This window comes from Typha angustifolia, chromosome 11 (genome assembly GCF_048772165.1).
Source record: "Typha angustifolia cultivar Huaian chromosome 11, ASM4877216v1, whole genome shotgun sequence".
Lineage (NCBI taxonomy): Eukaryota > Viridiplantae > Streptophyta > Magnoliopsida > Poales > Typhaceae > Typha > Typha angustifolia.
Window position 1 is genome coordinate 9,179,455 of NC_133249.1, and position 25,996 is coordinate 9,205,450.

Genomic DNA, 25,996 nt, shown 5'->3' on the forward strand with positions numbered 1-25,996 from the left:
ACGGTCTTTTTTGAATTTGTTAGAAATAAATCAGTAAAAAAATACTCGGAAAAGAAATTCTATATAGAAGACCTATTTCTGCTAATTTAATAATGGATGGGATTTTACTGCAAATTGACCGATATAAAATAGGACATTAATAAAATCAAATGTAATCATAATACCACTCAAACCGATTTACAATCAAACACCATATATTTCTAATCCGTTTAAACTATCTTATTCAAATATCAGTTGTAAGAGTTTTACCACATCCCAACACCAACCGAGAGAGCGCTGCAGCTGGCGTAACAAAATCGAAAGCCAGAGTACGTGACATTTCAAATTGGAAGAACCAAATATATTTGGAGAAGATATCTAATTTTGGAGCTCAACTGTCAGCGGGTATCATTGTCAGATTCTTCACACCATCAAAGGAGATCTCCGAATACATGAATGCCGTGAGAACCAGCAAAATATTTCATATTTTCACTTTTAAGGTAAAAATATCTGAAAAATACATTGTACTGTGTCTGTGTCTTCTTCAATTAGCTATTCTAATCAAGTAATTACATGCATGAACTGGACAGTAAGGCTTGGAGCTTCCAAGAATATCACATCTGTATTCATGTATGTATGAATACGTGAACTTCATAAATACCAACTAGAATCAGAGTGCTATCACAGCTGAATCATTTCTTGGTATGCACAGGCATAAAGTGGAAGATCAGCACCCAATTCAACTATTTGAAAAATGAAAGCTTGTTTATCGTTCTAAGCCCTTATTGGGCACAGATTCTCTATTCTTCCATTTGACGGACCCGTTACAGGACGTAGTTTGATCTCATAAAGCTTTGGCCATAACTTTCCTGTCACTGAAAATAGTGACGATTATCAGTTGCAACCAAGTTATGCATTCCAATAATGGCTCAGCCTAAATTAGTCCTCCTGAGCAATATAAGATGTTTTCTGCAGAAAAAGAAAAAGACTTAAGGAAAATTACGTAGATAGATTCAAGACTGAAATTACCAAACAGTCGATTCTTCTCCTTATCCCAAGCTATACCATTTAGAACATCAATGGCCTGGAAGATTTTAAGAGTATAATGTCAACATTTAGGAAGAAAAGAAGGAATGCTATGCGGACAGATCATATATATACACACACACACACACACATATATATATAAGTGCTGATTCCTTAAACAGTTCTACATTGCAGGCTTAAAAAAAAGAAAAAGATAAAAGAAAGAAGAAGAAAGCAAAGACAACCCATAATATTAGCCATGACATGAGTATATGGACCGATCAGAAGCATTAGACTTGAAAGTTAATAGTTGATAATGATTCTCTTGCAGAATTTTATGTAAGTTATGAAATGAGCAAGCAAGTCATTTGGATGAGACGCCCGTGCAAGGACCTTTATGCAAATTTGGTCAAACCTTGTGTAGGAGGTATCACAAGACTATTTATGCAAAAACTTCCATCGGAGGTGTGACAAGGGATTCTGATTAAGTGTGTAGTTACCAAATTACCTCTCTATACTTTCGAAATAGCCCAAATATATAATAGTAATACACTGAATGAATCTCATCAGAATAAGATAAATATATTTTAAAATATGATGATATAATAAAATCATGATCTACTCTCTACCAAAATACTCTTTAATAATTTAAAATACAAAAAGTGTCCAAAATATTGTTATTATATATGCTTACATATATAAGTATATTCTATATTTTTTTTAATTTACCACAAAAATATTTCTTATGATACATATTAAAATTTTAAAATATTATATTTTTAAAATTAATTTGTATTTTTTATTGTATATACTTAAAACTGATACATCATCATAAGAGCAATACAGTAATTGACAAAAAGAAAAAAATTATTTCCTTATTAAAAAAAGTAATCATCACTCTGTTTTTCATGTTTAACAATCAAACACCTAAACATGCATAAATTTAAACATGTATATAATTTGAAAATAAAAATTATAAATAGATTTATTCTTTATTATGTGCCAACCAAATGAGCCCTAAATACACTTTCTTTAGTGCAAGCTTCAATAATACCTATAACTTTGCAAAGGAGAAAAAAGAGACAGAACAAGTAAAAGATATTACTTGCAGGTGAAAATCAGAAAGGAAGAACGACTTACAGTGTGCCCAGATCTCAACAAACCTTGCCTGCAAATTACAGAAGCATCCATCACTTGTGCATACAAAGAGATCAAATGAGAAATCTTTCAGTGGGATCAAGCAAACATGATATAACAGCATACCGTAGTCCATGGAGAAGAATCCAACTAATCACCAAACCATCTTCTTGAGATATTCTAGCTATGCAATCTGTCTACATGTTTATAACTATATATATTAATAACTGCAACTCACAAGGCTGAGTTAGGATTAAATGTTAAGGAGTTATTGACATCTTTCGATAAATTAAACTAAAAACTTGGACACATGCAATATTTCATAGAGAACATCAATAGATATACGCCAAAATTTTATTTCCAAATAGATGAGATAACAAGTCAACGGACAGAAAAAGCAGAACAAGATAAAAGGACCAGACAAAAAATTAGCTCTTAAGCAATGTGATCAGTCTATCAAAACAGGATAATCTTCCAAATCACCAAAGGAAGGCATTTGTTAGGCTATTCAAATCAATTATGACTTACAATATCAATGTCAAAATCAAACAAGTATGAAGGCTTTAATGCATCTGACACTTCTTAAAAACAGGCCTGATTATATATATATATATATACAAAAGGTCATTGATGAATGCTGATCACTTCAGAGAGAATCTACCATATTTACCAAGTTAGCAAGCTTCAGCAATATTTTGAGCTCCAATCGTGGTGCAAAACTGTCAACAATTAGAAATATCCCAGATCCTTGATCACAATATCTCAGCACAGTACAATATTCTTTGCTAGCATGGTATCTGCTTAAGTCTTCTATCAAGGAACCAAGCTATTATAGCAGGCTTGTAATATAATCAGGTTCTATAACCACAATCACATAGATTCACAAAAGAGGAATGTCAATCATATAAAAAGAGTATTAGGCACTTCATTCAGTTATTACAAGATTATGCCTCTTTCCTACAAGTACATAATTGCATCAATGGTGCAGAAAGCTCCCATGTTGTTCATGCAATCACTCTACCACTGTGCATAAGCAATATGTACATACACATGCAACCGCTTAAGCAATCCAACATTTTTATGTATTTAAATATTACATATGATATAATATATATGACATGCAAAATTTTGTAAGTGAAACTAATAACAAGTACAAATGTACTGAATGCTATATGCAAAACCATATTATATTTACACATTTGGTGGCATCCTATTTGTATGAAGCAACAATGGCCGTGCCACCATTGGATGGCACGCTCTTAGCACGCCCCATGCGCACCACTGGTATACATTTAACATTATATTACTAAATATTTTAAGATATTTAGATATATTTTTGGGTCTTTGGCATATCAATCTTTTAGTTTTTAGTTTAAATATATATTAAAACCTATATTATAGTGTTTTGTCTTTAGATTATTTTTGTAAATAACCTATTTTATTAAAGATAAAGCAATAGTCAAATATAAATATAATTCAATAAATAATATGATTGAATATATTCATTAAAACTAATATTAAACACTCCATAATATAATATGATTGAATACTCCATAATATAATTAAACACATAATAACATTCAACACATAATATTAATTTGATTGATAATGATTGATGGAATTAACAAAAAAAATTTAAAAAACTAAAATTGATTTGATGATTAACGAAATGACTTGGCAGGAGGGTGTGCAACTAGTACACATCATGCCAAATGCCGTGCCACCATTGGCACCGGGCATGCCAAGCCAGCACTTATTGTGCCAGTGGTAGCACGGCACTTGGCACAAGTGCATGTCGTGCTAACTAGTGCCAGTCCGGCATAGCCGCGTGACAATCTTTATGCCGATGTGAAGCTTTATTTATAAATTTTTGTCTATTTCCATCAATTATCGTTAAATCAATTTTAGTAAGTTTTTAACAAATATGATATGATATGTGTAGCCTATTTTTTCTTAACTTTTTCTTATTTTCATCAATCATCGTCAATTAACTACTAGTCAAGTTAGATTTTCACAACCGGTTACTAGTTGAGTGAGATCATCTTCAAGATCAATTTATCCCTTAGAAGGCTTAGATAAATTGATAATGATGATGATGATGAGACTAGATATAAAGATGATAATGATGATGATGATATTGATGGTGATGGTGATGGTGATGGTGATAATGACGCATCTTAGTCCAATAGCGATGACGATGAAGATGAGACATATGCCTCTGCTAAACAACCTTCTCAGATAGATATTACTTTTACAAAGGAGGAAAACATGCCACCCAAGATCAAGACCACGGGGCCAGACTTAGACAACCATGAGACAGAATTTATGAGAGACAAAAGAAAGAAAATAGACTATCTTAAGCTCAACATGATGACAGCTATGAGGGAATCACTTAAGTCTGTAGTTAGAAGTATATTAGGAGAGATGCGTCTAAAAGATGATATGAGTTCATCATTGTTACCATCATATCAATCATATCTACTAGAGCTACAACACCCTTAATATACTCTATATCCATAATCTGCATATGATTAAGGTGTGCCTGTGTCAATGCTGGTGCTAATCATTCCCTTGCATGTTCACTATCTATATCATATCGTAGGAAAATTATAAAATTCTTATTTGTATAAAAACTATGTAAAATATTACAACAAGCAATACTATTAGGAGATGAGTTTTAAAGATTATCGACAATATTTAATATAACATTCTCATATTATTCTTATGCCGACAAATAAAGTATTGATTTTCCTCGGCATTCTATGTTCAACTATATATTAGTTTTATTATTGAATTATTGTCAATTAATGTTGTGTAGAATATTATTATGTGTTCAATTATATTATGGAGTATTCAATCATATTATAGAGTGTTTAAGCATTAATATTAGTTTTAATAAATATATTCAATCATATTATGTATTAAATAATATTTATATTTAATTGTTGCTTTATCTTTAATAAAATAAGTCATTTAATCTAAAAATAAAACTTAGGTTTTAATACATATAGTTAAACTAAAAACCAAATATTGACATGTCGACGATCCAAAAATATCTCTAAATATCTTAGAAAATTGATTAAAAATATTATAAATACATGTAAGTGGTGCGTAGGGCGTGCCACTGGCACAGCCATCGTTGCACTAAACAAATGAGAGTTTGTCTCATCAACATCTCTCAATAAAAGGAACATATTATTTAGCCATCTCCACCTACCCCAACTTTGCCAACATTGATGTGAATCATCTGCCATTTTGCTAGATGTAACTACTTGTCCACCACCAATCATGATTTTCAAGCCCTTACATAAACATGTCTTTGCCGACACCCAAGACTATCTACTTCAGTTGTCACTCATGGAAATAAATGAAAATTTTGGGTCATAGGCGTCCATACATAAAGAAATAGAAATCATGGTGATGATTGAGAGGGGATGAGGGGATCAATGATCGTTAACTAGTTGACGAAATAAAAGAAGCTAGAAAAGAATGGTGTTAACTGTAAGGATTAATAAGTGAATGGTGATTGAGTTGACCATAAACAGAATAAGGACATGAGCTCAAAATAACATTTGATGTATTATAGGGCTACTCGAGAAGAAAAATAAAAGTCACATAGGAAATAAATCACATTGATAGCATTCTCAGAATACTTAGTACCTAAGGTAACAAGATAAATTTAAATGTTAAGTTGTTATGATCTGGTATAATGATGCTGCAACAATCTAAAGATCAGCCCCATTCTACTTAGGGCGGAACTTTCGAGGAGAATTGAGGGAGATTTAGCCGTCCAATAGATCTATAACTTTGGCCGATTACTTCTCTTGAAGTGAGGAATCCAACGCAACCGAGACCACATCGATCGGATGTATAGATAAAAAATTATGGGGAAAATACTGACCATTGGTCAGGTGGTGGCGTGGTAGACGTGATTAATGGAATGGAAAAGTAATGGTTAGGTTTTGGGGAAGATGATGAAGACAATGGTGGGGTAAAGCATTAAGCTAAACAAAGGGGAAGAGAGTGAACCGATCCTTGAGAGGCAAAGGAGCACGATTAGATTGAGGAAGGAGACAACGTCCAATGTTGGATGCCGTTGGAGGAAAGAGAGAGGGTTGAGAAGGAGAACTTCAATATTTCATCAATAATCCTCAATTAGGTTGCCTTCCACATATTTAGATGCTAACCTACCAAACAAAATAATCAAAAGAGAACCCTAGGACCAAACAGTTTGTCAATTGTGTTTAAACGTGATCGAACGTAGTTAATGCGTTCTCTATCGTTGCAAACGTGTGCAGGCATTCAAACGATGCGTTCGAACGCACTAAACACGTTCTCTGTTTTTGTGAACATGTGCAGGTGTTCGACAACCGCGTTTGAACGCGACTTCTTGGCATTCGAACGTAATTGCCAAATCTTATTCTTCCAAAACAAAAATTATTTCTAAAACAAAAGTCAAGCCCCAAGCCATATCTAGTTGAATCATATCAGCCCACCTCGCTTCTCTCACCTTGCCCTCAAGGTGTGAAGTCGAGGAATCGATCGACCATCTCGGGCTCAAGCTCTTATGACGCCTCATCGAATGGTGTGCGCAACCATTCAACCAAGATCACCGTCTCTACCCTCGAGCCATGTCGCCTTGATCGTCGTGCTAGTACCCGTATCGGCTCCACCTAATGCAAATCCTCCTCGGGTTTGGGTAAAACCGACCCCACCACTTGATCTAGCCCAATCTTCGCCTTCAGCAAGGAAACATGAAAACACTAGGTGTACTCTAGACTCCTCTGGTAGCTCAAGCTTGTAAGCGATGGGTCCAACATACTCAACAACTCGAAATGGACCAAAAAATTTAAATGTCAGTTTCTAATTCTTAATAGGGCGCAAGGTGATTTGGCGATAGGGATGGGCTCGTACAAACACTAGATCGCCCACACTAAACTCCTCACGATGATGCTAATCATACATTTGTTTTATCCAATCCTGGGCTGCTCTCATATGCATTTGCACCTCCTAAGAGTAGTATCATGATCCATCAATGTCATATCAACCTTAGTCCGTTTTGACAAAGCCACCAAATCATATCCCCATAACACCGATACCGCCCGTTCATATATTACTTCGAATGGGATCATGCTTGCTGGTGCTGCTGTGCTGAGAAGTGTTACACAACCACTCAGCCCATAGTAGATACTCTAACCAGCATTTAGGACGATCACCCACGAAACATTGAAGGCATTGCTCAATTCCCCAATTAACAACCTCCGTCTACTCGTCGATTTGCAGATGGTATGCCAAGCTCAAGGTCAGTTTTGTCCCCTGCAATCTGAAGTATTCCGCTAATAAATATACGATCACGATCCAAAATAATTTAGCAATGCATTTTATGAAGTTTGGTGACATTTTGAATGAAACATTCACCTACAGATTTGGCGAAAAAAGAGTGCGCCAAGACTGAGAAATGAGCATATTTACTCAACTTGTTCACCACCACAAAGATAACCAAATACTCACATACCAGTGATAACTACTCTATGAAATCCATAGAGATGTCCTCGGAAACACAATTCAAAACTGACGAGGGTTGTAGAAGTCTAGCTAGCTTCAAAGTCTCCGTCTTCGCTTGTTGACACATCTCGCACGCCCTCACGTGTGCCTTGACGTCTTTCTTCATTCTAGCCTAGGTACAGCTATAAGATAGCCTCTTGTAAGTCCTTATAATACCTTCATGACCTGCTTCCAGAGTGTTATAGAAGTGTTCCAATAGTTTAGACTACAATGACGCATCCGCAGGCACTCGGATGCACCCGTGATCAAGCAATAACCCGTCTCTGTCCTCCATCTTGGGATGGTGCTCCGAATAAGCTCAAATCTCCTGCAATAACCCCCTTATGCATGGGTTAGCAGCACTTGCGCTCCTCAACTCCTCGAGAAAGGGAAAAAAAGGCATAGAGAAAGTCGCCAATTCAGCTCCAATTGGCTGGCGTGAAAGAGCATCTGCCGCTCGATTCTCCGTTCCCTTTTTGTATTGTATCTCATAATCATACTTTGAAAGCTTTGTCACCCACCGTTGTTGTGCCGATGTGTATCCGCTGACTCATAGAATACGGCAAACTCCTCTAGTCAATGCAAATGATGAAGTGGCGTCCACCAAGTACGACCTCCACTTTGTCACAACGTGAAGAATTGTCAATATCTCTCTCTCATAAATTGAGAGTTGTTGTGATCTACCAGACAAAGCTTTACTCAAGAATGCTATAGATCTATCCCTACATTAGGACAGCACCTATTCCCACGCCGGATGTGTCACATTCAACAACAAACTCCCTTTAGGAATCCGACGATGCTAAAACTAGGGCTAAATCATAGCAGATTTTAATTCTTTAAAAGCCGTCGTCGCTTTATCGCTCCATAGAAAAGAATCCTTCCTCAAAAGGGCGGTAAATGGTGTTGTAATTTTACCATATCCAGCAACAAATCTGCGGTAGCAGCCTGTTAACCCAAGGAACCCACGCAACTCACAGACAGTACTTGGAATCGGCCAATCGATCATACTCTTCACCTTGCTTGGATCGGCCACTACACCTTTTGCTAAAATGATATGCCTCAAATATTCCACATTTCTCTCACACCACAAAACATTTAAACATCTTGACTTTCAAAGAAATTTCTTCAAGTAGCTTTAGCACTTCATATAAATGTTTCAAATGATCTTCAAAACTTCTACTATACACCAAGATATCATCGAAGAACACCAACACATACCGGCACAAGAGTGGCATAAATGTCATTCACTAAGCTTTGAAATATTGTTGAAGCGTTGGTCAATCCGAAGAGCATGACACGAAATTCATAATAGTCATCATGAGTTCGAAAAGCGGTCTTATGCACATCTTCAGGGTGAACTCGGATTTGGTGATATCCAGCTATAAAGTCCAGTCTGCTGAAATAAGAAGCCCCTGTAAATTCATCCAATAATCTTCTATCACCGGTATTGGGTATCGGTCCTTTACGGTTATGGCATTAAGTGTCGGTAGTCGACACAAAAACGACATGAACCATCCTTCTTATGCATAAGCAAAACCGGTGAGGAATAAGCACTATTGCTTAGTTGAATGATTCCTTGTCCAAGCATCTCGGCAACTAGCTTTGTTATCTCTTCTTTTTGGATATGAGGATACCAATAGGGACGCACATTAGCTGGCTCAGCTCCTGTTACAATGGCTATCTTGTGGTTTGAATTTCTGCACGGGCAGTCCTCACTCTTCAAACAGTATAGAGAATTCAGATAATAATTGTAACAATTCTTGGGGTTTACCCGAGCTTAAAGAAGGCTTCGTTTCTACTAGAGACATCTGAAAAAGATAGGCCTCCCCCTCTCGAAGCACGCAGTCTCCGCGTCTCAGCATAACAAGCAGCTGGCATTATCTGAATTATGCCCATCTGACGGGTCACGCGGTCCCCCGGATGCCGCTCCACCACATTCAAAGAGATCATGGGCGCCTAAGTCCCAAATAGAGGCCGGGACTCCATATAGATGGGATCTGACGCCAGAATGAGACGTAAAGCGTCATCAGGCATGGTGTAAGAATTAGCGGTTAGTCGGAAAGGGAGAGTAGTTGCGGAATCATTTTGAACGGCCATAAAACGGACTTAGCTGCTCTGGCTCCAAGGGTAGCCTAAATTGTTGCACAGAACGTTAATACCGGGTTTATTTTGCAACTGAACTTAGGCATACACTGTACGGACTGAAGCCCACCTCCGGTGAAAGGACCAAACCGCAAGAGGGCTTTGGCCGTGATAGCCCCGCCATAGGTTTCAAAATGGGGTTAGATAGTGTTTTCATCCCATTTACACCACGTTGCCATTTCGCCGAAATGGCATCCACATGTCGCGAAAGCCAAACGTCACCGGTCCTAGGCTTTGTAACCACTGAGTACCCAAGACACGATCAGCACCCCGTAAGGCAAGTGGATATAAATCAACAATCAATTTGTGTCCTTGGAACCGATGACCATGTGTGAAACGTTCATCGCATCTGAAGCATACGCATTTTGCCCTCGGCTCTTCTATCTGAGCAGGTCTAAGAGTTTTGACAGGGGCTCAATGGTTACCCTTTACATCAGCGGAGGGCCAAAGTAGAGCTCTCGATCCTGAATTTCTAATAGCCATCCTTGGAGTTGCTATTGCAATACCAATTGCTTCAGTTGGCCGGTAAGACTGTCGTGGTTCTTGGATGGACCATGAGTTTTTGCCTTGGTTCCTCAAGCCCTAGTACTTCCTCTCCATAATGATGGCATCCTCATATGCTTCCTCTAAGGTTCTTGGGCGCAAGGCTTCAATATTCGCCCGCAATTCACTCTGCAGCCCAACTAGGAAGTTAGATTTCAGCCAGACGTCCAGCCGTGGTGGATCACAACGTGCGCTGATCCGATCGAACTCCTCTTGGTACGTTATGACTGTAGTTCGCTGTACCGTCTTGGTGAGAAGAGCATCAAAATCTTCATATCCAATAGCTCCAAACCTTTTCACAATGCCCTTTGTAAGATCCGCCCATGTCCCAAGCCGCTCGTTTATTGCAACACCCCAGTACCAATGAAGGGCTGGCCCTTCAAAATAGAAGCTTGCTAGCATCACCTTGGAGTCTTCCAGCGTTCTTCGGAACTCAAAAAATTACTCAACCTTGTATATCCAATCAATAGGATCGCCACTTTGAAATTTTGGAAAATCAAGGCGTACTGATCGACCCCGTACAATGAAATCATTGTTAGGATCGTAGCCTTGACCCGGCCTAGCCACAGGAAGGTGTTGTTGCTGTCAATATGCATCCCTTCTCCGCTACATAAAATCACATTGGTGTTCCACCTTGTCATACTCCACCCACTCCTCACCCGAGCCCTAGGGTTCTCCTCAGGTTGCACTGGTCTAGGGTTAGCCGGGGCCTCTCATGCCATGGGGTGTGGAAGAATCAGCTTGTTGTGGTAGATGACATGTCCGACGGTAGGGTTAGTCAGACCTGATGGTTGACGTCTATGTGTTGAGGTCTCGCTACATTCCAATATCAATCCATGAATCGCTTCGCAAATAGCACGATAGTCTTCCTTGTTCTCATCACTAGCCTTCACCAACCCTTCTAAGAACACATTGGTTGGTACCAAGGCAGCCATCAATGCAGACACGAGGCCTTCCGCAATCATTGGACTTTCTAAGGAAAGATCTGTTCTTCGTGCTTCACACCTTGGGATTTCAATGTTTGCGCCTTTCTCTATTATGTTTAGATCTTCCATTTGCCTTCTAGAAGCCATCACTCGAGTCATCGTCATCAATGATACGTCCGAGATCAGCCTGGCTCTAATACCACTTGTTACGATTTGCTATAATGATATTGCAACAATCTAAAGATCAGCCCAATTCTACTTAGAGCAGAACTTTCGAGGAGAACTAAGGGAGATCTAGCCGTCCAATAGATCTATAACTTTGGCAAATTGTTCCTCTTGAAGATAGAAATCCAATGCAACTAAGATCACGTCGATTGGATGTATAGATCAAAAGTTAATGGGAAAAATACTGACCATTGTGGTTGCATGGTAAACGTGATTAATGAAATAGGAAAATAATAGTTAGGTTTTAGGAAAGATGATGGCGGCAATGGTAAGGTAGAGCATTAAGCTAGACAAAGGGGAAGAAAGTGGACCGATCCTTGAGAGGCAAGGGGGCATGGTCAGATTGAGAGACGAAGGAGACGACGTCCACTATTGGATGCCATTGGAGGAAAGAGAGAGGGTTGGGAAGGAGAACTTCAATATTTCATCAATAATCCTCAATTAGATTGCCTTCCACATATTTAAAGACTAACCTAACAAACAAAATAATCAAAAGATAACCTAAGACCATGCAGTTCGCCGATTGCGTTCGAACACAATGCATTCTCTGTCATTGCGAATGTGTGTAGGCGTTTAAAGCGTTCGAACGCACTAAACACGTTCTCTGTTTTTGCGAACATGTGTAGGCGTTCAATAGCCGCGTTCGAACGCGACTGCTAGAAATCTTATTCTTCCAAAACAAAAGTTATTTCTAAAATAAAAGTCAGGCCCCAAGCCATATCTAGCTGAATCGTATCATAAGTAATGTCCAACATCACATGCATTATTTTAAATGAACAATTAATCATCAAAACAACAAGGATAATTGCCAAGGAATAGAAAAATATTGAAGTATGATTTAAGCAAATGAAACAAATATACTTAAAGAAGACAGTTTCAGCTTTTACAGGGAAAGGGAAAATCTCACCTGCCAGATATTTGCCCATACTTCGCCATTTACATACTCCAATTCATTAAGAAAAGGGACTTCATGATCATTGTACCTAACAGTCACTCGTTTTATGACTGCACAAAGAGACATATCATATATAACCAACAACATGAGAAAAGAAAATAACACATAGAAAAGACCAAAGAAATGCAAATAATTTGAAAACCTTTCAATGTCAAGGGGTCAATCTGATATAATGTTGAACTACCATCACTCCCAAATAAAACTTTTCCATCAGTTGCCAGCCCCCAACCATCATGCATTTGATGAGTAAATTTTTCCCGCTGCACATACTTAATCATTAATTTCTTTAAAAGAATATGCATATTTAAAAAAAATACATTAAAACAAATATCTACTCACTTGCTTCATTGTTGTGAAGGGAAATTTCTACAAGCATCTCAGGTCTACATGTTAGTGTTCATTTGTTTTCTATATCCCATTTACTCATTATAGGTATATCTACAAGCACTTTTCACAAAGAGAGGTATAAATATGTAAGACAAAAAGGTGACTCAATTTATAAATAAGAAGAAATTGACCATTGTAATATGATTTCCAAATATAGATCACAAAAATAAACAAGTGAACTCAATTTTACAAAGAAGCCTTCTAGATCTCATAAGAAATGAATTGTAATGGTCTCATTCAATTCGAATAATAATGAAAGGAATCTTAGAAGTATTCAAAAAGTATCTGAGAAATATCTAGAACATTAATTTTTTCTATGTAACATCAAACACTTAAAGGAAGTATCTGATATGTATCTGACGAGTATTGTGAGCGATATGGTATCGGATACGAGTATTGTAAACAACATTTTAGGTTCTTATGATTACGACATGAGTTAATACATAAAGGGAAAAGAACTTTTAATAAAGATAATTTATGATACACAACAAGAATATATGTTTTGAAGTGCACAAAGAGTCATATAGATAAAAAAAGAAAATCATATAAAATCAAGTCAGATAAGCAGAAAAATAGAAGAAACAAAGCTTGTAAGAAGATAAAGAGAAATAAGACAAAGTACTAACTTTATTGAAATTATACCGATCATATATGAAGCCAGTATTCTCCAACCAAGTTACTTGGAACAACCTACAATAGAAAGAAAAAACAACATATTTAGATAGGATTGCCTAATAGATGATTAGATTGTAGAAAAAGATACTGCAAAAAGGGTTTCAACTATTCCTCCATGATAAATAATTTTGATAGAGATAAGCACCTTTACTATGCCAAAATGAACCCCTTGTTAGAGTCTTTTCTTATTGTATTAGTTATTTATTTTCATTAAAATAAATTTTTTGTGAATCGCGTTCGAACGCGGAAGGGGTTCGAACGCCTTTACAAACGTCCGCATCAGGTTCGCAAAAATAGAGAACACGAAATACGCGTTTGAACACGGTTGGGCGCATTCAAACGCTGTGTTTGAACGTCTACATCACATTCGCATCGACAGAGAACGTTTTTTGTGCGTTCAAACATGGTCAGGCACGTTCGAACGCGATCGACGGGAGTCCAATAGAATTAGGGTTATTAATTATTATTTTAGCTTATTGATTAACCTCTATAAAGATGTGGATGGCAACCAAAATCATTATGCTGAATGAATATTGGTTTCTTGCCTCCTCTATCCTCTCTCTAATCTCTCTACCCTAATCTCCCTTATCTCTTTTTATCAACCAATCATCCTACCGTTGGCAAGGTATCTCCTAACTTCTAATCTCCCTCGTCTGTCGCGTCCTCCCTCTTTCTTAGGATCTCGACCACTTCTCCTTCGTTTTTATCCCTTAAACAACATCAACCATCCACCCTCATCTCCATTATCATCCATAACCCTATTATCCACTCCACCCGTCACCACCACTATCATCCACACTATATTGTGTTTTCGTCTCAGTTGCAGTTTGAATCTACGAATGGCGTAAATACGAAAAACGTAGATCAAGGAGTTATGGATCGATCCCACTTGGTTTCGTAATTTTCTAACTAAGGAAAAATATTTGGTAACCTTAACAAATTTTCCTCAAATATTCGATCAGACCTAGTTTTATATCCGAAAATATAGGATATGAGTTGCAAAATTCCTATCCGACCCAGATTCAAATTCGGATATAGATAGAAATTCTAAAAAGATTTGGATTTGGATTCGGATATGATTATGAATTTCATTTAGATATGGATCCGGATATAGATTCAAATATGGATTTGAATTTTGATTTTGATTCGAATTCCAATATTTATTTATCCACAAGATCTTGTATGCATGAAAAAGGATATATGAGAAAGAAATATGACAATATTTAACTTGGGGATTTCTTGTCCTCTTAAAGAACCTTAACAAATTTGATTCCTTTGTCATCCTTCTATTCTCATCAGGGTCAACGAGAACCTCAACAGAATGTTATGATGACAATGTTTAAAGATGCTTTAGTTTGAGCATCATTCCCCTCTTAAACAAACTAAACTTCTTGGCTGCAAAAGAGCTTGGACTTCGGAAATTCAAATGACCTGAAAATGATTTTCACATTTTTACCCAGTAGCAGTTATTTACAACCTAAATTTTCATAGAGCCTAGGCTTGGCAAAACAAGTCAACATAGTAAACTTACAACATAATGATTCAAATATAAATATTACAATGGCACTCTAATTTTTCAGGATGAACTAAGATATTTAGCTAAAACAGGATAAAGGTCTACAAAGAAATCGATCATTCTACATGTGATAGCAAAATGAAGGCCAAGGTACCACTTTGATTGCAATGGAACCATGCTAAGTAACAAGTACAAGTAATTAATTGGTTGTAACCTTTCGCCTAAAAGAGTCAGACCTTCCCCAAATAAAGATCCATCCATTTGGTGATAAACCTGGACCTGGAAGCAGTCATAGAAGAAATAGATGGTCAGCCATGATGGTACACAAGTTGCAACAATTAACTATAACAAGCATTCTTAGCTTTTCAGTTTTCATACAAAGTTCAAACTGATTTAAAGAAAATGAACTATGTCATGATCCATACAACTTTTATGAGAATATTCATTAGAGTAGGATATAGATCTAAGAAGCACAGACATGAATATGGGACACGAACACAGGACACGAGTATAGGACACAAATACAACATGATACGTACACAAGGATGTGACAGATCTTGAAAAAACAGGACAACATACGTTTAGGACACAATAAAATAAGAAAATAAAAGCATCATATATATTATCAATACGTTTAAAGAAATATCTTTCTAAACTAGTATAAATATACAAGCATGCATAAATTATTCACAAGAGAAAAATAAAATGTACATAATGCCACAAAGCCAAAAATGATAATGCTAATATGTGACAATATAATTCAATATTTTGAAAATGAATAACTAACTACCATTGCTTAAAGTGGATGGCGAATCTGTGATTTTACAATAATTTACCTTCATATTAATTTTCTTGTATATACTAACTCGTGATTGTTGATTATATTTCTATAGCATACGCAGGAAATTCCTAATCTAGATAATTTATGTTGTCAACTTTTATAGTATATGATAAATCTTATGTCTAAAAAGTTTCTCTAGAATGTCTAAAGTGTTTAAGGAGTGTCTAAATTTATTCCATAATTTCTTAAATAATGGATACGTTGTAAAAATGTCTGACATGTGTCCCATGGGTGTCGGACATGGACACGGCATGCTATTTGAAATGTCCATGTTTTAAAGATGTAGATTGAATCTCTCATCTTAACATTTAGATGTCCAACCAAAACATTCCTGCTGATGAGATATAAAACATCACAAATAACAAAAATTAAATCTTACATGATTTCAAGAACTTCATTGCACATCAACTGTAGAAAACAGATGATGACAATACTGGGAATCAACTAAATAATGTTAGAATTCACACATTAACTAGTGATAATGTTGGTAATGAGCCATATCTTTTAGAAACCTATATCTACCGGTGCCTAGTTGAACTCGCTGCTTCTGGATACCATTAAGCACCAAAACAACCAGGAAGTTAGTGCACAGGGGCTTTAGCAGCTTGAACGACCATAGAGTGAAACCTCGCAGACTGAGTAATACCTAATTAAAAAAAAAGATTGGTTTTGAGGAGATTGTTGAGGAAAGCACTTACATTTATCAGCCAGTTGGTTGCATAAAAGAAACTTACATTTGAAGTTTAGCTTGGAACATATCCACAGGAATCTAAGTTCAATTGTAAAGTGTAGATCTGCAAATAAACTAATCATATTGTAGGTTGTTGTGCAAATTCCTTCAGGGACCGTTTCTACTTCAAGCTGAATTTTGTAAGGCTGAATACATTTCCCTTTTCTCTGAATTAACCTGATGTCCTAGTTAACTTGGATAGATTCTTCTAATAGACAGGGTTGACTGGATTAAACATTGGATTTTAATTTTGAACATATGATATATTGATGGTTCTAAAGTCTAAACTCTTAGCTTGCTAATGTGGATCAAGTTAAGCATCAGTCAGGTCCAATAAAATACGTCTTGCACCTTCCACCATTTGATAATGTAGAACATGAAACTAAGAGTATGTAGGAAAGGTGAGTTTTTGTATGATAATAGCACATAGGATAGGACCAATCTAGTAAATTATGGAAAACTAAATAAGATACCAAAATGAAAGAATAGGTAAATGAAGCATAAAACAATCAAGAAAAGTTGAAAAATCAGCTTCGCGATATTTAGTGACAACTCTGAATTTCCCTTAAAATAAATGATCTTTTTCAAATTTTATCGATATTTTTCTTCAAGATAATTTTTAGCATTTTATGAGATGGTAAATCAATCTATTCAGTTTTGTGAGTTTGATAATAGAATGTCCTATGTATGTTATTCATTTGCACCACTACTTGTAGAAAATTTACTTCTAAACATTATCAGAAAGCACAAGTGTTTGACATAATTTGATCAGTATAAGCTATATATAAAATATTCATCAGTCCATGACTATTTATAGGTTTACCAAATGATGAGAAGAAATAAGGACATAGACTGTACAATGATAATATGATTATCACAAGAACAACAACTACAGTACAAATTTCAACAGTCACAAGAGATACTGTCAGTAAAAGTTACCTTCCCAGTTTGGAGAAGTACCTCTCTTAGTGATGACTGTAGTGGACAATTCAAAAATGAGGTCTTAGTATAGAAAAAAAAAAGAATGAAGAAAACTAAACCAATGTAGAATGTGTCATTTCATAAAACTTTCAATAGTTAAGAACCACATAGGCACATCGTAAAATATAACAAAAAATAAAAATGACAAAACTCAGATGCTAAAGAAATTAAACTTGCTCCTGTTAAATGTGATATATCCCTGAACTAAATATAAATATTTGCATGATCTCTAACTGCAATTACTCGGTTTTAAGGACGAAATGTATTTTTATGTTAGTAGAATGTGCAAACCCTTAATCTTTGATAATTCCTAAATTTATCTCTAGTGAGATATTTGAGTTAGATTTGTACTGTTCTTGTTATTTATAGTATAAAGAAGAGAATTACTTCTATTTGTTATAATATTACTATTACACTTTAAAAGAGCTAGCTAAACTTTGAAAAAGTTAAAGAAATTGTAATACTCCGTCTAGTTGTGTTTATTCTTTCACAACGACGGTCGTGTCAGCGGCGTACCGGCATGTGGCGCAAGGGTTGCTACAAGGCACCCCTTTTAGTAGCGATCCACTCATAGTTGAGCTTTCTATCGCTACCAACCTCATCGTCACCCGTCGTTCTTATGCTGGAGCTCGTCGATGAAGGCATCACTCATATCTAACGCGGATGCCCTAGCTCGAGGAGGAAGAAGGGCTCAGTGGATTGGAACGAACAACGATGAGGTCGCCGACGAGCAACAACGACGAAGTCAAAGAGTGAAGGTGAGTAGTCTCCCTTCTCTTTTTCTCTCCTTGTGAGTGTCACGGCATATGTTATGCCAGTGGTCAACACACCATCTTTGCCCGTTCACTTAGCGTAGTTTGAATCTATAAAAAGAAAAGTATATTCTTCTAATCAAGGAAGATTGTGCCATTCGGCGTGCCCCGTGCAGATGGTGTCAATGCTTGGTCCCTTTCTATTTCTGTATTTAAAAATAATTTTCAGAATTTTAATGTAATTAAAAAATAATCTGATACCGAAAAACTATATAGCGACCCCAAACAACTGATACTACTAATACAACTGATATGTATCATTTTCTCTAGCAGTTAATATCAATCTCAATTCCAGAACTTGGAATCTTGTCATATTCGATATCTGTACTAAGTCAGGTCAAATTATATTTGACTCGTTTTCAACTTGACCAACAACCTTTAAAGATGAAAAGGATTGTTGAAAATACTCTCCGTTAAAGGTTGACCGTAGTTTGCCTAAGTAGCAAAAGCAAGCTACCAACTAACAATGGAAAATGAACTATGGAAAGCATGGATATCTTATATTGGGTGTCGTACGCATATTCAATATGTATTAGGGGAGACGGCACCATATACATTGGATATGCCAAAAGGAGTATCTGAATAAATTTGAACATCCTGATACGTGGGATATGGTTAGATATGTTTTTAATATAGTTTTGAGTTTTAATAGGTTAGATTCAAATTGGAAATGGGTTCTGCACCCATTAATACACATAACTACACGTTAAGGATTAAAATTGGATCAAAAAGCTCTTTGATATGAGAAAAATTAACATTGCATGCCCTAACCTCTCCCGTTCCTTATGCTCTAGCTTCTTTAGTGATTGAACTACTACTGCCAATGTGATGCAAATCTAGAATGGTATGCAATGTTTTGGAGAACAATCGACCCAAACAAGTAACTAAAGTAAAATATAGTAAGCGGCAACTGATAAGAAGTTAATTGATTAAAAGGATTACTACTAGATGGAAGGAGAGAAAACCACTCAGATAAGGCAGTAACTTCCTCAACTCTCAAATAGGTACGTTGATAGTAGAAAAGCCTAAAATATGGTGTAAGAAAAGACTTCAGAGTTTAGGTTTACCAATAAATGGAATAGTAGTGCTTTTACTTTGAAAACCAAGTCCTTTTCTTCACGTCCGGGCACCCAAAGACTCTCTTTCACTACTGGAATCTTTTGGACAGCAGCAATAACCAACGAAAAAATAGAGGGTGAAGAAGAAGAGAGGTTTAGAGAGGAAGTAGAAGAGATTAGAGAAAGATCTTAAGATAGAGTAGGAGAAAGAGAGAGAAAGAAAGAGAGAGAGAGAGAAGAAGAAGACCACAGGGGAGAAAGTGAGATATCTCAAATAAATCTTATTCCAACCTGTCCTTGTGTCTCATGCAATAACCCTTAAATAGGTTAACAACTTTAATTCTAACTGATTCTAATAGAAACTTATTTCCTAATAGGACTCTAATTGATCCTCTTACCTAAATTGATTGATCCAATTTAAGTAATAAATCAATGTAGACATCCCCCACATATAAGCTTACCATAACTATCAATTGAGATTCTAATAGGAATTTATTTCCTAATAGGATCCTAATTGATTAAACCTTACCTAAATTGACTAACCCAATTTAGGTAATAACTCAATACGGACATCCCCCGCATATAGGCTACCATATCTGTCAATTGACTAATTCAATTAATTATTTGAATTAAAAATCAACAATTAGACCAAAATTGGACTCGAGTAATTCTATTTTGGTCAAATTGAAGATGATGCCCACATCACAATGACAAACTGCAATGGCTTGCTATTGACAACCCTTTAGCCCTCTCTCTCTCTCTCTCTCTCTCTCTCCTCTCTCTCTCTCTCTCTCTCTCTCTCTCTCTCTCTCTCTCTCTACAAGTCTAAAGATCTCTTGCTTTTGTAATATTCCCAGTTCTTAGTGTTAAAGTTTTGTTCCAACTAGATTACATTGGCATACTAATAAATGGTGAACTTTGTGAAGCTAGAAGACAGACCTTGAGGTCATTGGAGTTCATCTATAGAGCACAATATGGATATGGATAATGATTGTTCCCACTGGCGGCAAACACTATAATGATTGTTCATCTATAAAGCTAGAAGACAGACCTTGAGGTCATTGGAGTTCATCTATAAAGCACAATATGGATATGGATAATGATTGTTCCCACCGGCGGCAAACACTGTTGAACTCCCGAGCTATTTTTTTCACAACCTTGAACTATTGATTGTTCAAATGTTCAATTACTCTTAATTTGTCATGCTAGGCGGCTAGAGGAATTAATTGGAGGAATTAATTACTAATTATTCTGTGAATTAAGATTACAGATTTTTTTTCCACTGTCTTGCATTATTAATCAAAAGAATTACTAATTAGTTGCTAATTAAGTAAATAATTGCTGATTAGAAATTTGAAATGTGAATTAACTAGAGGTAATAATCAATAGTTACTGATTAGTGATTATTGGTTATGGCTTTTATTGTTTTTATATCAGGAATTAGTTACTCTTACTAATTCTTTACAGTATTTTAGTATTTTAAATGTGAATGTGAATTATTTGGTGTAGGGCATTATTACAAATTTAATATATGCTATATTAGTATTAAAAATATATTATATATAATATCTTTTAATTCTCTATATATATATAATATTTGCTCACCTTCCCCTTTGGCACTAAATGATGGGGTGACTGTTCACCATCTATGGCTGTCTTTCAAAATATTGGAGTGTACAACATATCCTCAAAATGCACAATATAGATACGACAATAAATAAGTTAATAAACCACATCAGTAGAGGAATGATAGAGAAATGTTGCAAGAGACCATAAACCACATCAGTAGCAAGTTGGAGGGGGAGAAGAAGCACCACAATACCACCCTAGTATTCATTTATGGTCTTCATGACTTCAATCAAATGAATAAATCTAGTCATTGAAAAAGAAAATCAGAAATGTATCTATATGAAGGCAAGTTCCTACTTCCTGGACTAATATAAACTCAAGTTGCAATCATGAACTAATATGGACTGATCAATAGATGACCTAAGTTCATAACCATGACTGCCAATCATTTCTTGGTTGTTGCCTCAGTTCAATGATCCTTTGTCATCTGTGGATGCCATCCTCCGACTTTAGGGTGTTCTCATTTGTTAATAAGAGCTACTTCTAATTGGTTAATAAAAGCTACTGCTTCAAATCACATGTCCTGCTATAAGTACTATATCAAGGACCTAATATTTTTGGCTTAGGGAAAGACTTTCATAAGCAACATAATGGACCTGTAATAGCGTGAAAGAGATCCTATAGTTTGATTTAACAAATGATGCTGTAAATGGAATGAATAAGAAATATGACAGGATCATCTGAAGGGGCTCAAAAGTATAACAAATAAATAAAGGCAGACATCAGATATTAAAATCTTCTCATAAAGGTAAAGACTAGCAAACTACCAAAGGAGAAAGCAAATAATCAATTGCATATTCGCAGTGGTGATGCAACCATTGATGTGTAATTTAAATAACATACTTTTGAGATTAATAAAGTACAGCATATAGCTTACCCTGCTATAAAGACCAGTTGACTCAAATAGAGTATCATTCCCTCCATATAAGAGGCCCTGAAAAGGAAAAGCAAGAAAAAAAAAATTTGTTACCCAATTACATCATAATAATCTAGAAAGAAACCACTAAACTTGAAACTTCATATTACTAGAGGTAAATATATTGTTGCTGAGAATTTCAAGCTAGTAGCTGTGAAGTTAGCTGAACATATACAGGCCTTTCTTGGTATATTCTACCTTATCATTATTAGACATATATTTCCAAATGAAGTTGACGACTTTGAAAAGTGAAAACATCAAACCAACAGTCACCACTCTCCAATAGCCAAACGCCAGATAATGATGCACAATCACCTTCTCTATTGCGGTATGCAGAAAAAGACAGAAAAAGAAAGAACATAGTATGCTGCTTTAATTTACAAACAATTGTTCCTGAAAAGAATAATCATTACATAACCAAAAAGGGAAATTCATAACCAAGAAACACTGTTATCAGTTAACATAAACATGTTTATGTTAGCTCATAATTATCTAAATAATGAAATGAAACTAATTGTCCGATGCTTTCTACTAGATTCTTCAGGCCACTTGGAATTTGTACTCTTAAAAATGGCTAGTTCAGATTCCACCTAAAAGCAAATTATATCTGTTTAGAATTGGAAGTGGTCATAAATTGAATGAGGAAGGAACAAATATTGCAGTTTTCACTGAAAACATTGTAAACAAGTAGGATCCAAAAGTTTAGCAGACTGGGATTATCTGTAATTAGTTTAAATTTCAAGACCAACTTACATACCAAAATATGGTCAAAGATACTTAGGTTGTGACCTGAACGGAGCTAAGTGAAGCTTAGGCACACTATAATTAAGGCAGATTCATGAGTAGTGGTGGACTCGACGCTTTCAAAAATATGTTCATAATGATTTTTTAGGTTTATATGGTTTACCTTTAACTAGGAGTGGAAACGGGTCAGATTAACTCCAACCTGCTCCGTTATCCAACCCAATTTGGATCGGATTTGGATAAAATTTTTAAAATAAAAAACCTTTTATACGGATTCGGATACGGATATCAAATATCCATTTATCCACATATTTTTTTGAATGATTTATAATTTTTAGTTTGCTTATTTAAATAATAAATATTGATATTGTTACTAATGATGTATGTTATATTATTTATAGAGATTAATTTTACTAATTTTATATGTATTTGGTATGCAAGAAATTTTTTTTTTAACTCTTAATATTTTTGTGTTAATTGTCTTTTAATAAAATATTATAATTCGTTTAAACTTCGATCAACATCCGTTTAAGATTCGATTATCTATCCAAAAATTATTCATATCCGTTTAATTAAGATATAGTTTTAAATATTACTATCCGTCCAATATCCGTATCCAAATTAACATCCAAACCAAAAATATAGATCCGGATGTGGATTGAGTACTATCCGATCCGTTTTCACTCCTACCTTTAAGCCAAGTTAAGAAAAGAAAACAAATAGGTCCACACCAGAGTTTGTACCATATGGGCACAAAATTCCAAGGATATTTCAAGTATGAATCAGTTCATGTATCTTTTTTTTCTTTTTGCAAAATAAGAAAATCTGAGTACTTTTAATACTTCTCTAAAATCCTGTTATGTAAGAAGAAATACATTTCGACTCAATTGATTCAAGTAATTATGGTTTTTCTTTCTTCTACACATAAATCCCAAAAGAAAAGAGGTTTCACGGTGAAGACCAGATTGCAAAGTTCTTAGAATCACCTTTTAATATTTTGAAAGAAACATGGCCTGCTTCACGCTTTTGGAATCACCTTTCAAAATTTTCCTTGCAGATTAAGCTCCATTTTATTATTCTTTTAGCTAGGCAGAAAGAAAGAACTACAAGGTTAACGGTATCTTTTGTATATGCCCTTATAAATTTGGTATACATGTATACCCCTCAATACCCTTAACTTTTTTGTCTTGATGCCCCCTCACAGCCTTTATTTTTTCTGCATGGATACACCTGAATTACTTTACTGTTAAGGAATGAATCATCTAAAAAGAAAAACAATGAAAATACTATTATTCTTCTTCATAAATATAACTATCGTGGAAGGATGTTTCCATCTACTTATCATCAAACCAATCAAATTCTAACTTATAATTATAGAAAAGTAGCGTGGCAGTTATGCATATCAAAATAACAAAGTTTTGAAAGAGTATATTGATACAACCCAGGTTTCACAGCAGAATCAAGTTGTACTTCTAAGATATTTTAATGGTTAAATTGATGTGGAAGTTATGTTCTCTTTGATTGTGATTAGAGAAGAGAGAGCAAAGGAGAGATTAAGATAGAAAAGAGGGTGAAGAGAGGCTTGATGAGACCTTTCATTAGAAGAGGCGATGTCAGTTGGTGGAGAAGGAGGAAGAAGGTGAGGCCAAAAGCCAACTTGAGAGGAGAGAGAGAAGGGGGTGGAAAAGGCTTGAGCCAAATAATTCTTAATGAATAAAATTAGGGTTGCACTCCACATATATATGCAAGGTACCTCCTCTCTTGTAGTCCCTAAATCGACTCAAATTAGGACTCAGTCGACTCAAGCGATTTGACTTAACTGAATAATACTCGGACTCAAAATACATCTCATGACTCGACTAGAACAATTAATAGACTTGATTAGACCAAATAAATAAATTAACACTCGAGTCCATAACTAGTAGGTAACCGAGTCTATGATTCAACTAAAATAACAAGTGCTAAAAAGAGTAAATGGCTAAATTAAGATAACTAGGCTCGACATCATATAGCAAATATCAAGTTTAAAAGGTTTTATACATAGATAAGGTACTCCCACAGGGGCACATGTAAATGAAAAAAAAACTAAAATTAATTAATTAACAGATTTCCAGAATTACCTTAATTTAACTGTTTTAGGAGATTTTACTCAAATGCATCAATAAAGTAGAGAACTCAGAGAGATCACACTGGTCAAGGTTAGATACTCAGATGGCCTTCCTTACAGTTGATGTGAATTTTAATTTTAGTATGTTGTAATCACAAAGTTGTGGCTGACCATTTTCCTCTGTCCTAACAACCATTCCAAGCAAATTCCATTCTAGATAGTTCATATGGCATTGATAGCTTGAACCAGAAATAAGTAGAACTTAGTTAACTCCTTATGGCATGGATAGTTTATTCAATTACCCATGTATTATGAATGTTAAGTTCCAGCAAGTTGAAGTTCTATGAAATAGTTTAGTATCTATTTGTTTTTTCCTCCGAAGGTATGCATTTTGAAGACATATCTGGAGATGAAGCTACCTGAAGAGTGCTTGAAATAGTTGTAGATTTCCCTTTGTTTTCTTTCGTCAGGAGTTGAGCATCATTTCTAGAGGGTCGATGTCAGATGATTTAAGAATATTCTCATCTTTCAATTATTCTCTAGCCGATCTCACATGCTTTTAGGAAATGATGATGAATGATGACAAAAAAAAAAATCCGGTCACTTGGTGTTTTAAGTTCTGTAAGAATCGTTATGAGAATGCTTCCAAAGGTCAATCCAATTAATCGAAACTGCCAACGCCGACCATTCTACAACGATCTTAATGCATCTAAGGCGAAATCGGACAACCCAAGAAAGAGATCAAACTAAGAAAAGGAGACAAGGATTAGACCTGGGTGAAGGCATTTGGATCGTGCGGGAACTCGTTGACAACGTCGAAAGAGTAGAACCGAGGAGGAGGGGGGAGGCAGGAGATGGGGATCCTCTTCCAAATGACGCAGAGGAGGAGGAAAAGACAGAGGACGACGAGGGCGGAGGGGGCAGAGAAACCTCTCCTTAAGTAGGCTCCGTAGCCCCGGGATCGCTGAGGGGCAAGAGAAGCCATGGTTGCGGCGTCGTCGTCGTGATTGTGGTGTTTGCGGTGGTCTGAGCTCCGGCGCTTTTGCTTCGGCCTCTTTGGGGTCGATCCCACGGCCATCCCACAGCGTTGGGATCACGTGGCGAGCTGGAAGAATTAGATCGG

General features: G+C 35.9%; 1 protein-coding gene across 5 annotated transcripts; it reads right to left on the bottom strand.

The window, feature by feature from the left end:
• Positions 1-428: 428 nt before the first annotated feature.
• On the bottom strand, positions 429-25,996 carry LOC140770034 (glutaminyl-peptide cyclotransferase). Of its 5 annotated transcripts, none has more exons than XM_073110988.1 (12): positions 25,646-25,995; positions 21,984-22,040; positions 17,566-17,601; positions 16,419-16,542; positions 15,292-15,334; positions 13,491-13,554; positions 12,620-12,737; positions 12,430-12,527; positions 2,269-2,339; positions 2,146-2,173; positions 1,009-1,063; positions 429-854 (listed from the first exon to the last, which is right to left on the bottom strand). In XM_073110988.1, the coding sequence occupies exons 1-12, from the start codon at positions 25,949-25,951 to the stop codon at positions 754-756; spliced, it is 1,101 nt and encodes a 366-aa protein (XP_072967089.1). In that variant the 5' UTR covers positions 25,952-25,995; the 3' UTR covers positions 429-753. The 5 variants fall into 5 exon arrangements, 3 of the variants coding, with proteins under 3 accessions (XP_072967089.1, XP_072967090.1, XP_072967091.1); XM_073110990.1 differs by having other exon boundaries at positions 809-948; positions 1,045-1,063; positions 25,646-25,996; XR_012105986.1 differs by lacking the exon at positions 429-854 and adding an exon at positions 924-948 and having other exon boundaries at positions 1,045-1,063; positions 2,269-2,335; positions 25,646-25,996.

What these genes read in the sequence shown, in the direction of transcription:
- LOC140770034 (XM_073110988.1), bottom strand. Translation starts at nt 25,951, where the DNA reads ATGGCCGTGGGATCGACCCCAAAGAGGCCGAAGCAAAAGCGCCGGAGC. An exon ending in TACTTCTCCAAACTGGGAAG is followed by an intron (nt 16,543 to 17,565) that starts GTAACTTTTACT and finishes TTTTTTAATTAG; the next exon opens with GTATTACTCAGTCTGCGAGG. An exon ending in ATCGGTATAATTTCAATAAA is followed by an intron (nt 12,738 to 13,490) that starts GTTAGTACTTTG and finishes AAGTATGTGCAG; the next exon opens with CGGGAAAAATTTACTCATCA.